This window comes from Podarcis muralis, chromosome 15 (assembly GCF_964188315.1).
Source record: "Podarcis muralis chromosome 15, rPodMur119.hap1.1, whole genome shotgun sequence".
In the NCBI taxonomy this organism is placed as follows: domain Eukaryota; kingdom Metazoa; phylum Chordata; class Lepidosauria; order Squamata; family Lacertidae; genus Podarcis; species Podarcis muralis.
In genome coordinates, this window is record NC_135669.1 from 38,894,559 (window position 1) to 38,907,745 (window position 13,187).

Below are 13,187 nucleotides of genomic sequence, written 5' to 3' on the forward strand. Positions count from 1 at the left end.
CCATGGGGTCACGAAGAGTCGGACACGACTAAACAACTAAACAACAACAACAACCATGCACCTGGGGTTAGGCTGGATGACCCCTGGGTTCCCTCCCAACAATTCTATGATTCTATGATACTCCAGTGGAGTACATACCGTATTTTTCGCCCTATAGGACGCACCAGCCCATAGGATGCACCTAGTTTTTTGGCGGGGAAATGAAGGAAAAATATTTTATTTCCCCCCCAGGTTTGCGCAGCCATCCCCAAGCGCTCCGTCTCCCTCTTCTGCCTTCAGGGACAGCCTCTCTAGCCTCCGTGGGGCAGCGGCTTGCCCCGCTGTCCCCTGAGCTTGTGGGGCTGGCGATGGGGAGAAGCAAGCTTGCTTCTCTCCACCGCCCGCCTCCAAACCAGGTTGGGGAATAGCGGGGTGGCGGCGCTGCGCCTCCCTGCTGTCCCCCGAGCTTGTGGGCTGCAGGCTGCTGCCCGCAAGCCTTGCGAGCCCGTGGGACCTCCCGCCGGGCTTGCAAGGCTTGCGGATAGCTTCCTGAAGCCTGGAGAGTGAGAGGGGTCGGTGCGCACCGACCCCTCTCGCTCTCCAGGCTTCAGCGAAAGCCTGCATTCGCCCCATAGGACGCACACACATTTCCCCTTCATTTTTGGAGGGCGGAAAGGGCGTCCTATAGGGCGAAAAATACGGTAGCTAATTGTGACGGCAGTGCGTGCATGCATACTGAGGAAGAGGGACATAACGGTCTGGCTCTGGACAGGGCAGCTTCCTTACATGTGACACAAAGCGTATATAATCACAACAGGTTCCTCAGCCCCACCCCCAAATAAATGCTCTATTATACAAAATTAGACATAGGGATTTGACTAAGGTACACACGAGCAGCTCAAATTGCAGCGAGGACAGTTCTCTCAGTGCATATCAAGTCACGATTTTAGCTTGCTGCACACCTCAGAGAGGGGGCAGAGATCCAATGCACATTTCCTGTGGTGTTTCCCCACACTTTCAACCCTCCCTCCCCCAATTCCTATTCAATGAATCTGCCTTCTGAGCATGTGCAACGGCTGTCTGAAATGTACGCACCTCAGCTTAATGGCAGCTTTCGTTTCCAAAGCCGATGGAAAGTGGTTTGAGGGGAAACACACGGCCAAATGACAGTACTTCTCAAGAAACTACAGGGTATCTATGGGTTGCGGTCAATGTGAGGAAAAAAGAAACGTAAGAAGAGTTTGCTGAATCAGGCCAGTAGACCATCTAGTCCAGCGTTCTGCCCTCACAGATGGGCAGGATCCGAGCACTGCAGCACTCTCCCTTGCTAAGGCTTCCAGCAACTAGTCTACAGAAGCATTACTGCCTTCAGCTAGGGAGGCATCAAGTAGCCAGTGGTAGCCCTCTCCTCCGTGAATTTTTCCAGTCCTCTTTAAAGTAATCCAAGCTGGTGGTCATTGCTGCCTCCTGCAGGAAGGAGTTCCATAGTTAACGGCGTGCTGCGTTTATTTCATCTGCCCTGAACCTTCCAACATTCCACTTCTGTGGACGTTCCAAGTTCTAGTGTTGGGTGAAACTTTCCTCTATCCACTTTCTCCAAACCATGCATCATTTATTTATAAACTTCTATAACGCCTTTTCTCTCTAAAACTTCCTGAAATGCTGCAACTTTTCTTCGGGGAGGGGGGGATTCACTCCATCTCCTTGATAATTTTGGTTGCCCTTTTCCAGAACTTTCCCCAACTCTACAATACCCTTTTGGAGGAGAGGTGACCAGAACCATAAACAGTATTCCAAAACTGGCTGCACCATAGATTTGTATAATGATATTACGATGCCAAAAGTTTTGTTTTTCTCCCTTTGCCTGCATCACTTTGCACCCCTTCCTCTTTCTCCCTCTCCATCTGCACAGAGAAGCATCATGCTCCCCTTCCCCCAATCACAGTCAAACCAAATTGCCTGGGTGTAGGGAGAAGTAAGGGACGAGGGTGGCGCTGTGGGTTAAACTACAGAGCATAGGACTTGCCAATCAGAAGGTCGGCAGTTCAAATCCCCGGCAGTTCGAATCCCCGCCACGGGGTGAGCTCCCGTTGCTCGGTCCCAGCTCCTGCCAACCTAGCAGTTCGAAAGCACGTCAAAGAGCAAGTAGATAAATAGGTACCACTCCGGCGGGAAGGTAAACGGCGGTTCCGTGCGCTGCTCTGGTTTGCCAGAAGTGGCTTAGTCATGCTGGCCATATGACCTGGAAGCTGTACGCTGGCTCCCTCGGCCAATAAAGCGAGATGAGCGCCACAACCACAGAGTCGGCCACGACTGGACCTAACAGTCAGGGGTCCCTTTACCTTTACCTACGGGGAAGTAGCAAAGCAAAAGTCAAAAGTTATGGCATAGCCCTCTCTTCTGACTGTGCTAGCTTTCTTCAAACAGGGAGATCCATGTGCGAGAATTTTGAAAATATGACCCTGCAGTCTTCAAGTGGAACAGTCCACTGGGTGGGGCCACAGGTGAAAATTAGTGGAGCAACAGACTTGGAATAATATGGTGCAAACATGGGCATAGCCAGGATTATTTTTTTTTGGGGGGGGGAGATGCAAGGTACCCACCTGTCATCATCCTCTGTTTGATTCTGTCTAGCAGAATCAGAATGCAATGTCTCAGCAAAACAGTTGTTTTAAATTACTTCCCTTTGACCTCCAAGTATTCAGAAGAATCGGTCAAAATCTTTCTACTTTTAGTTCAGTATTTTTATTCATTTACTGGATTATTGGGGGGGGCAGCTGCCCCCCTGCTCCCCCCTGGCTATGCCCATGCATTCAAAAGTCAGAGGGGTTCGCACCTCCATGTCCTGCTCTCCACCCCTCATCCAAGCAAAGAAGAGGCAGGGTCCGGGTTCAAGGGAGTGTTCCACCCTGGAAGGAGGGTGCAAAGCAGAGCCAGTGTGCCACCCTGGAAGGAGGGTGCAAAGCAGAGCCAAGGGTGTGGCTAGGGAGGGTGTGGGGAGGTTCCTGAGGGCCTGATAGAGAGGCCTGTGGGGCCACATTCAGTCCCTGAGCCTGAGGTTCCCCACCCAGGTGTAGCACAAGCTCTGAGCTCCATCATCATTTTATCCTAGTATATATACACATTCCAGCCTTCAGGCATTGCTTATGTGAGAACAGAGAAAGCTGCCTTATACTGACTCAGGCAGATGATGATGATGATGATGGTAGTGGTGGTAGTAGTAGTAGTAGTAGTAGTAGTAATATATTTTTACCCCACCCATCTGGCTGGGGTTCCCCAGCCACTCTGGGCGGCTTCCAGCAAAAGATTAAAAGTACATTAAAACATCAATCTTTAAAAACTTCCCTAAACAGGGCTGCTTTCAGATATCTTCTAAACGTCAGGTAGTTGTTTACTTCTTTGACATCTGACTGGAGGGTGTTCCACAGGGCGGGTGCCACTACCGAGAAGGCCCTCTGCCTGATTCCCTGTAACTTTGCTTCTTGCAGTGAGGGAACTGCCAGAAGGCCCTTGGCACTGAACCTTAGTGTCCGGGCAGAACAATGGGGGTGGAGACACTCCTTCAGGTATCCTGGGTAGATGGTCTACCTAAGCTTAGTATTGCCTGCTCTGACTGGAAGCAGCTCTCCAGAGTTCCAGAAGAGGTCTCTCCCTGCCCTGCATGTAGCTGCCAAAGAATTAACTAGGGACCTGTGTCCTGTGCCACTGAAATACAGTTCTCAGCATTCGCCTAACAGCTTTGCTCATGCCCTGTCCCGCCTCAGTCGGAGTGGAGGTGCAGTTAGCTGGCTTGTGGAATGGAAGGTTTTCAGGAGGACCAAAAGTCTGCAGGATTTGTTTAAAATTGGGGGACACAGCAAGACAGCCCCAGTGAAGACTGAGCATGCTCGGTGGCTGTGGAGTGCTGATTGAGTGTTGTTGGGAGATTGGGAAATGCTTGTGGAGGGGAACGGAATGGGAGTGACTGGGATAGTGAGCAGGAGCACTCCAGGATGCAACATTTTGTTGCAGTCCCCCTGTTCATTTTACTGGCATGCATTTCTTAAAAAATAAATGTATCCAGGGAATTCAGCCAAATGCATTCTAACCCTATTTATTTCAGCAGTGGTCAAAGCACAAGCAATCAGATTGTGCCCACATTGTTTTCATAAAAAACACATGCACACATTCTGTTGTGTTCAGTGCCAGCTTGGCCTTTGAGGAAAGGGCATGGGGAATGACACCTGTGAAACTAGCTTATGCATTATTGCCTTACCTGCTGCAAGGTAGACATGTTATCTATTTAGCTCCCCTCGATTTTGCTTCTCCTCTAGACTAAGCTCAGAAGCCTCACCCAAGGGGCTGATCAGCTCCACATCTACTTCACTTCAACCGCCTTATATTCTTGGAAGCTCCCAAAGGCGAGGTAGTCGCGAAAGCTTCTCTGTCTCTCTCATTCTTCTGACACCTCCCTGGTCCTTCCACCCACCCTCTCCTCTAGTTACTACAGCAACCTCAAAGTTGTTTCCCCACCACCACCAGCCACACCCACCTGCCCCACACCAGATTTCGGATGTGACATCAGCTGCAAGGCTGAAAAGGCATGACTGGGTTTGGCTGCACAGTGCTGCTAATGGGGCTGTTGTGCTATGGGTATCAATCAGCTGCTTAGCATTGAGAGTCCATCCAAGGAGCTCCTCTCAGCATCAATCAGTTGACAGGTGCTGAGAGGAAGCCTCTGAAGTCATCAGCTGAATTTACAATTACATGAGGTGACTGAGGGGTGGAGAACTCCTTAACTCTATACTATAGCAAGCAGTGGCTTATCAGGCATTCACAGTTAAAGATATGAGAGCCAGAGGCCCTACCGCTTCCTGACTCTCAGTTGGGGCTCAATACAGGTCGGTGCTCCCATGAGTGATTATTCATTTCCACCTGATACCAGGTAAGGCAGTGAATCCACCCAGCTCAGTATTGTCTACTACACCAACCCCACCCAGAGAGTGAAATGAACCCAATTATTTCATACCACATTGGCACTGGTGATCATCTTTTGCTCCAGAAAACGGAAGTGGAGTGATAATAAAGACCTTTAAAGCCCTAAACCAGGCATGACCAAACTTGGCTGTCCAGCTGTTTTGGGACTACAATTCCCACCATCCCTGACCACTGGTCCTGTTCATGTTGTTCGGATGCCTGATTATAGTCTTCCAAAGCAACTACTCTCTTCCAGACTTAAAAATGGAAAGCAGAAGGCTGGTGGTCAACAAAGGAGGTTTACGATTCTCTCAAGGCAAATCTAAAAAAATATAGTATAAACATCAACAATTGGGACACACTGGCTTGCAAGCGCTCCAGCTGGAGAAAGGTGTTGTGGGCTTTGAAGAAGCACGAACTCATGGCGCAAAGAAGAAACAAGCTTAGAGGAAGGCATGCTTGGCAAACCCTCACCGTGATCAACTCCCGCCTGGAAACCGATGTCCCCACTGTGGAACAACGTGTGGATCCAGAAGTGGCCTCCACAGTCACCTACAGACTCACTGTTAAGTGTTCATGGAAGACAACCTTACTTGGATACGAGTGAACACCAAAGAAGAATAAGAATAAGGTGTGTTTGCGCACAGGATTCCTGCATTGCGAGGGATTCCATGACCCTTTGGGTCCCTTCCAACTCTACAATTCTTTGTTTCTGTGACCCTGTGGGCTGCATTTCTTGGTTCCCAGCCTCCTGGGAGCCAAAATCCCATGATGGGTGAGGCCAAAGGCAGGTGGAGCAAAACCAAGCAATATTCCAACCAGTGTCAAAAGTTCTCTCTCTCTCTCTCTCTCTCTCTCTCTCTCTCTCTCTCTCTCTCTCACACACACACACACACACACACACACACACAGAGACACACATCTCACCAGACTATTATGGCCCAGGAGAAGATGGAGTCCTGAGGGCCAGCTGGGGAGGCCTTGAAGGCCTCATTCCGCATCCCTGGCCTCCACCGTCCCGGGACACCCATCCCCTTCCCACTGCCCCACGCTAGGATTTTCCTCCGCCGTTCCTTGTCCCACCCCTCAAACACCTGTACCTGGATGACTCTCATGTTGAGGCCGGTCTCCTGCGCCAGCTGTTCGCGGATATGCCGGGTGGGCTTAGGGGTGGCAGCAAAAGCCGCTTTGAGGGTCTCCAGTTGCTTGGCCTTGATGGTGGTGCGGGGCCCTCTCCGCTTGGCCCCCAGGTTTTGGTCGTCGTTCTCGTTGCTGCCCACCTCCTTGTCCGACACGTTGGCGCTCTCTGAGTCCTTGGCATCGTCTTGGCAGGGGTCTTGGGAGTCCGGGGAGAGGCTGGGGTCGCTGCCGGTGGTGGCTGCAGTGGTAGGGAGAAGCACACGCACAAAGACACATGTCCTTAGATGTCTGCCTTTTCTCAGATGCGCATCCAACTGCAACAGTCTCATCTCAACCATAACTGAATAGGGGAGCTGATAATGTAGGATGGTTTGCTTGCTAAATAAGCAACGTGAAAGAAGGCACCAAGGGATGCGGGTGGTGCTGTGGTCTAAACCACTGAGCCTCTTGGGCTTGCCGATCAGAAGGTCGGCGGTTCGAATCCCTGCAACGGGATGTGCTCCCGTTGCTTGGTCCCTGCTCCTGCCAACCTAGCAGTTCAAAAGCATGTCAAAGTGCAAGTAGATAAATAGGTACCACTCTGGTGGGAAGGTAAACAGCGTTTCCGTGCACTGCTCTGGTTCGCCAGAAGCGGCTTAGTCATGCTGGCCACATGACCTGGAAGCTGTATGCCAGCTCCCTCGGCCAGTAAAGCAAGATGAGCACGGCAACCCCAGAGTCATCTGCGACTGGACGTAACGGTCAGGGGTCCCTTTACCTTTAAGAAAGCACCATAAATGCAGGTGTTGCTCAATGTGTCCTGGATGCCAAGACCTCCCCCCTCCACACCTTAAAACACTTCCCCACACTGTGAATTTGGCTCCCCCCACCCTTTAAAGCTTTTTAAGGTTGAGGCAGTCACCAGTACATCTTGTGTCAGTGAGTTCCACAGGTTAAAGATGCACTGCACAAAGGAAGCCTTCCTTTTGCTCGTCCTGAGTCTCTGGCTAAGCAGATTAATTGCAGGACCCCAGGTTCTAATAATATGGGAGAAAATGAAAAAAATGTCCCACTTGTTTGTTTGTTTAGATGTATGCATAGTGATACAAATTATGGCAAGCTCCCCCAGCAGGATGAATTGCTTTATGCCATATTTTATTCTTTTCCCATTCATTTGCCAGATACTTTCTGTGCTGTTTCCAAAGGCTTTTTAGCAGTTTTTATTACATTGCGTGTATTGCCTTGAGATGCAGAGGTGGGAGGCAACAGAACAAACAAATAAATAATGTTGCATTTATAGCCTACCCTCCAGCCATGAAGGCCCTCAGAGCAGCTTACGAAAACCAGTACTAAGATGGGCTCACAATCTAAAAAGATGGCGTATGAGGAAAAAGGAACGAGGAGGGAGGAGGAAAAAACGAGCCAGGCACAAGTTAATGAAATTTGCTTTTCTTAAAGTTACAGCCAATTCACAGTCCACTGGAAACTTGAATGGCAGTCCATTGCAGCTGGCCGACTATAGAAAACACCAGTTGTATATAAACTTAATGTACTTCACACTGACTTCCTGAGGGCCAAGCTGGGCGTGAGATTAAACAAATGCCTCTTTAAGCAATGTTGTTGTTCTTGTGTTTTTTAAAAAATTAAATAATAATTGTACCGATCAGGGAGAGGAAGCTGAGCTGCCCTGGTCCTAAGGAAAATCCAGCCCCATATCCTGGTTGGTGCTATGATCCTGGAGGGAAGTAAGTCAAACTCATTTCCTCCTCCGCATTTCAGTAGCTGGATGTGTCCACAGACCATGTGGAATGCCAAAAAAGGAAAATCTGACACTTGACCCAGGTTGGCTCATTCGCACATGCAGATTGCAAAGTGAAAACCATGCATGTGCGAATTGGTTCTACAGCTTATCTCCTCATCAAAGAGACATTTATTTGTCAAGTCAGTCTCCTTGATTTCCAGACATTTTGGCATCCCATACACTTATTGGATTACCCTAGAGAGGAAAAGGTTGGTTGAATAGGGCCTTGTGATTCCTGGCAACTGACAGTGAAGACAGAACACAGCCATTTCGGCTAGATAACCTTATCCTCCTCAAATGCCTGAAGGAAACCCCCAAACAGGATTTGAGAGAAACAGCATTATCTGTCCAAAATACATATTCCTAGTTGCACATCCCTGGAACTTAAGAGTTTAGAACCGAGACCTGAAGCAATTTGCATCTAAGCACATTGACTTGGGCTGCAATCCTAAACTTTGTTACTTAGGAAAAATATTCCAAAATATTAGAATTTGGGGCAATGAGTCCCAACAGGCTCTCCCCAAACCTGTATTAAAAAGTCACTTAAAAAACAACAACCCACAAACTTATTTAATAGCAACAAAATAAGTACCGAGTAGATTTTTGGAGTGAGATGTGTGTGTGAACACACAACAAGAAAAGATGGTTTGGGTTTAAAGGAAGGGAAGGCACAGGTGGGGAAGCCGCTGTCCTCAGATGCCATGGAGCTTCAGCTTTCACCAACCCCAGCCAGCATGGCCAATGGTCAGGGAATGATGGGGAACTGTGTTGCGGGTCCAGCCCTGTGGAACCCCCTCCCACAAGAAGGTGGATCAAACCTGCGACTTTGGCATTATCAACACCACACCCTAATCAACCGAGCTGCGTTATGTATTAATGATTACAGATAGCTAGATCCATCAATAGATGTTTTAAATTCTTGAGGTTTTGAATCTTGGAGGCTTAATTTTAAATTTTGTGTATTTTATACTGTTATAAGACGCTTTGAGACTTAACAGGGTGAAAAGCAACCTATGATTCTTTTAAACAGATAGAAAACATCTGGATGATCACAGATTAGCCAAATTGATGGAGGGCGAGACTATCAGTAACTATTGGCCATGATGGATGCATTCTCCCTCCAGTGTGGAAAGCGTTATGCCTCTGAATTCTGGTAGCTGGGAATCACCTTGAGCCAGATGGGGCTATTGTGCTCATATTCTGCTTGCAGGGTTTCCATAGGAGAAGCTGGTCAGCTGCTGTGAGAACAGGATGCTAGGCTAGATAGTCCTTTGGCTAAATCAGGGGTCAGGTAACTTTTTCAGCAGGGGGCCAGTCCACCGTCCCTCAGACCTTGTGGGGGGGGGCAGACTATATTTTTGGGGGGGAAATGAACAAATTCCTATGCCCCACAAATAACCCAGAGATGCATTTTAAATAAAAGGACACATTCTACTCATGTAAAAACATGCTGATTCCTGGACTGTCCGCTGGCCGGATTGAGAAGGTGATTGGGCTGGATCTGGCCCCCGGGCCTTACTTTGTCTACCCGTAGGCTAGATAGTCCTTTGGCCTGACCCTGCATGGATGCCCTTCAGTCCCCCCCCCCCCCACTGAAGTAAGGGAAGCTTCTTCCAGCATAAAGCACTTTTAAGGCAGCAGCCTAACCCCCATTTATTTGGGGTAAATCCCATTGAAACACAGGTGGGGTGGGGGAGGTCTCTTCCAAATAAGTATGTATAAATATGTAGATGGCTCGGTATTAATTATGTTTACTTCAGTGGAAGAGATTAATGCAATTAATATTGATGTGAGTTTTAATCTGGGTTTTTTTTGTCTATTGTTATTTTAACTTTGTCTTATACCATTGTTATTAATTTTCTTGTTGTTTTACCTTTTTTCTTATTGTTTTACCTTTGTTTTTTACAAACTGCTTTGAGGATTTCGGAGTCTTTTTGCAATCATGTTGTGTATAAATTTTACAAAATAAATAAAGGCTGCATTCCTAACCCCACTGTTAAACAAATCAAAATAAATAAAAATGAAAATAGTACATGGCGGGGGCGGGGGGGGGAGCCCCACTGAATTCACTAGGACCTATTTCTGAGTGTCCTGCCTAGGATGGCTGCCTAATGATTTTACCTGAGAGTAAAAAAAGCCCCATAGAACTCAGTGGGACTTAAGCACTTCTACGTAGACCCACAAAAGGTGGCACCATTAAGTATTTGTTTGCAATAAATCAATGGGATCTGGTGGTGAGCTACTTGTGAGCTGGACTGAGCCCCAGGTTTCAGACAGGGAAAACACTTCCCCCCTCCCCATATTTTGTCCTTAAGTGTGTGTGTGTTTTGCGGAGGGGGAGCATTGTGTTAACTATTCCTCGTGGTGGAGCGAAAATTGCAACTTTCTCCTTCTTCCTCTCCTTTCAACAAACCTCCACACTTTACACATGTGTGCCAGTAACACACGGGTGTGAAACCGACACACACACACATCTCCCCAACAAGTCTGCCAGGCCAAACATTTCCTTGGGACTGTGAATTTCTTCACCCACCACCTCAAAAAAGAAGAAGCCGTTTCCTACAAATGTGTGTGCCTGTCTATCACTCTTTCTCTCTCTGAAGACGTGTTTCTCTCTGATCTTCCTGGGCTCCTAAAATGGATCTCCAGTAGTTCCAATTCACTGGTCCTCTTCCCAAAAGGGATGTAAGAAAGGAAAAGACCCATAGACACCTAGGGGTGCTCCTCCTAGCAGTTTGCAGCTAAGTGTGGATTGCAAACCATCTTAGCAGACCATGTTCTGATCTGATCTTCTCAGACCCTCCAGTTTCTTCAGCGCACAAACACAGAGACTGAAAAGGAATTGGCTCCATTTCACCAGTATTTGAATAACATTGTGCAACTGGTTTTTATATTTCGTACACCACTTAGAAGCCTTATTTTTTTATGTCTGCAAGTTGTTTTAAATTGTTTATAACATTGCTATAACCTGCCCTGGGACTTTGGTGTGTGTGTGTGAAGGGCAGGCAATCAATAATGTGATTATAATATACTATAAAAATAAAACCATTGGTTGTCTCCATTCCTAGTCCTGCTCAGAGAAGACCCCTTGAAAATAAAAAAGGACATGGCTAACTTGGGTCTGTTGACTTAAATTTGATTTCAGATTTGCATTCCGCTTTTCCAGCGACAGAGCTGAGCTCAAAACAGCTCATGGTAGTATCAATAGCATTAACCATCAGCAAAACATTGCAATCACTCTAAGCACATCAAAACCAAAATAGTACAACAAGGCAAAAAGAGAAAGAACGAAACCATTTCATCAAACCATCCATACAATTCAATACGAACTCATAGTGATTCAAAAATATCTGAAATGGGTCTTCTCTGAATAAGACTTGGGTTGGGTACAATCCAATGCTATTTTAATCATACTCCAAATATTGGCCCGTGATTCCCCTGGTGGTGGATACTTTGATTTCCATCTCCAATCAAGTTTATAATCTACTCTCAGCTCCCTCCCCAAATGACAGAACAGTCACCTTCTGATTTTCCATAGCTATGAAAACTTTGAATGCATCAGAAAGGGGGGGAAGGGGGGGAAAGCAAATTAATTGCTCCTATCAATTAATTAAAAGACATCAAATGAGCCCTGCTGGTTGTAAGCCAACACCCTTCTTCCAAACCCATGACTCCATAAAATCCCCCATAGCCTGGCATGAAGGCCAACAGCCCACCATTATGAATATGATTATGAGGTGGTCAATGTGGTGATCTCCAGGTGTTGCTGGACGCCAGCTCCCATCACCCTTGACCATTAGGCATGCTGGCCGGGGCTACCCTGAGTTACACTATCTCTGAATCCGGAAGCTCTGTTTTATTAACATCATAGGAAATTTTCCTGATGCAGAGTCAGACCACTGGTCCATCTTGCTCAGGACCAGTAGTGGCTCTCCAGACTTTCATCCGGGAGACACTCCCAGTTCTGGAGATGCCAGGAACTGAACCCAGTACCTTCTGCATGCAAAGCGGATGCTCTAACCACAGAGCTACATCCCTTCCCCAGTTATCATGGTTGATAGGTGTTGATAGACCTCTCCCCCTTGGTGGAGTGATCCAATTCCGTTTTAAAGTATTCTAAAGTTCACAAAAGGTACAGATTCTAATGTTGCAAGCTTAATCCCATTTACCTGGGTGCATAGGTGCCCCATCTCCTAGGCCCAGGGACCGAGGTGCATTTGGCCCCCTTACCAATAAAATATTTGAGGACCCCCCCCCCCGCAAGTTGATGAACATTACTATTCAAATGGTGAGTATGTGTCAGGGCTTACCTGCTCTCTCTCCCCACCTCCCATGTTTTATTAAATTGGCACCCCTGCCTGGGAGTATATTCCATTGAATTTAATGGGCCTTCCTCATAGAATCACAGAACTGTAGAGTTGGAAGGGGCCATGAGTAAGGTTGCCGTATTTCAAAAAGTCAAAATCCGGACACAAAAGAGTTGTTTTGACCAAAGTTGCTGAGCTTTCCTTGCGAAATCTTTTTTAAAAAGCCAACACGGAGTTTCTAAGGCAGGGATCAGCAAACTTTTTCAGCAGGGGGCTGGTCCACTGTCCCTCAGACCTTGTGGGGGGCCGGACTATACTTTGGGGGGGGGGGGAATGAATGAATTGCTATGCCCCACAAATAACCCAGAGATGCTTTTTAAATAAAAGCATACATTCTACTCATGTAAAAACACGCTAATTCCTGGACCATCCACAGGCCGAATTAAGAAGGCGATTGGGCCGGATTGGGCCTTAGTTTGCCTAAGCTATTTTAAATGAAATTTGTCAAAATCTACACTACCGACATGGGCTAACATACGTCCGGGATTTCCCCGGACATTTCAGCGATTTCCATCCAGACGCTGTTTACGAGGGCTGAATGCCAGCTATATCAGGGAAATTCCAGGCATATGGTAAGCCTAACTATGAGAGTTATTTAATCCAGCCCCCTTCAATGCAGGGATCCAACGTGGAACTCAAACCCACAACCCCTATATTAAGAGTCTCCTGCTCTACAGACTGAGTGATTCCAGCAGAATAGCTCCTCAGTAATGGATAGGATGCAGGTGGCGCTGTGGGTTAAACCACAGAGCCTAGGACTTGCCGATCATAAGGTCGCGGTTCGAATCCCCGCGACGGGGTGAGCTCCCGCTGCTCAGTCCCTGCTCCTGCCAACCTAGCAGTTCGAAAGCACGTCAAAGTGCAAGTAGATAAATAGGTACCGCTCCGGTGGGAAGGTAAACGGCATTTCCGTGCGCTGCTCTGGTTCGCCAGAAGCGGCTTAGTCATGCTGGCCACATGACCCG

The 13,187-nt window shown here is 47.6% G+C and overlaps 1 protein-coding gene across 1 annotated transcript in view; it reads right to left on the reverse strand.

The window, feature by feature from the left end:
• Positions 1 to 13,187, reverse strand: part of LHX1 (LIM homeobox 1) — a 53,184-nt gene that overhangs the window by 21,583 nt on the left and 18,414 nt on the right. The window contains exon 3 of the mRNA XM_028708218.2: positions 6,036 to 6,313. Coding sequence (XP_028564051.1) covers positions 6,036 to 6,313 — 278 coding nt within the window. The remainder of the gene's footprint in view (positions 1 to 6,035; positions 6,314 to 13,187) is intronic.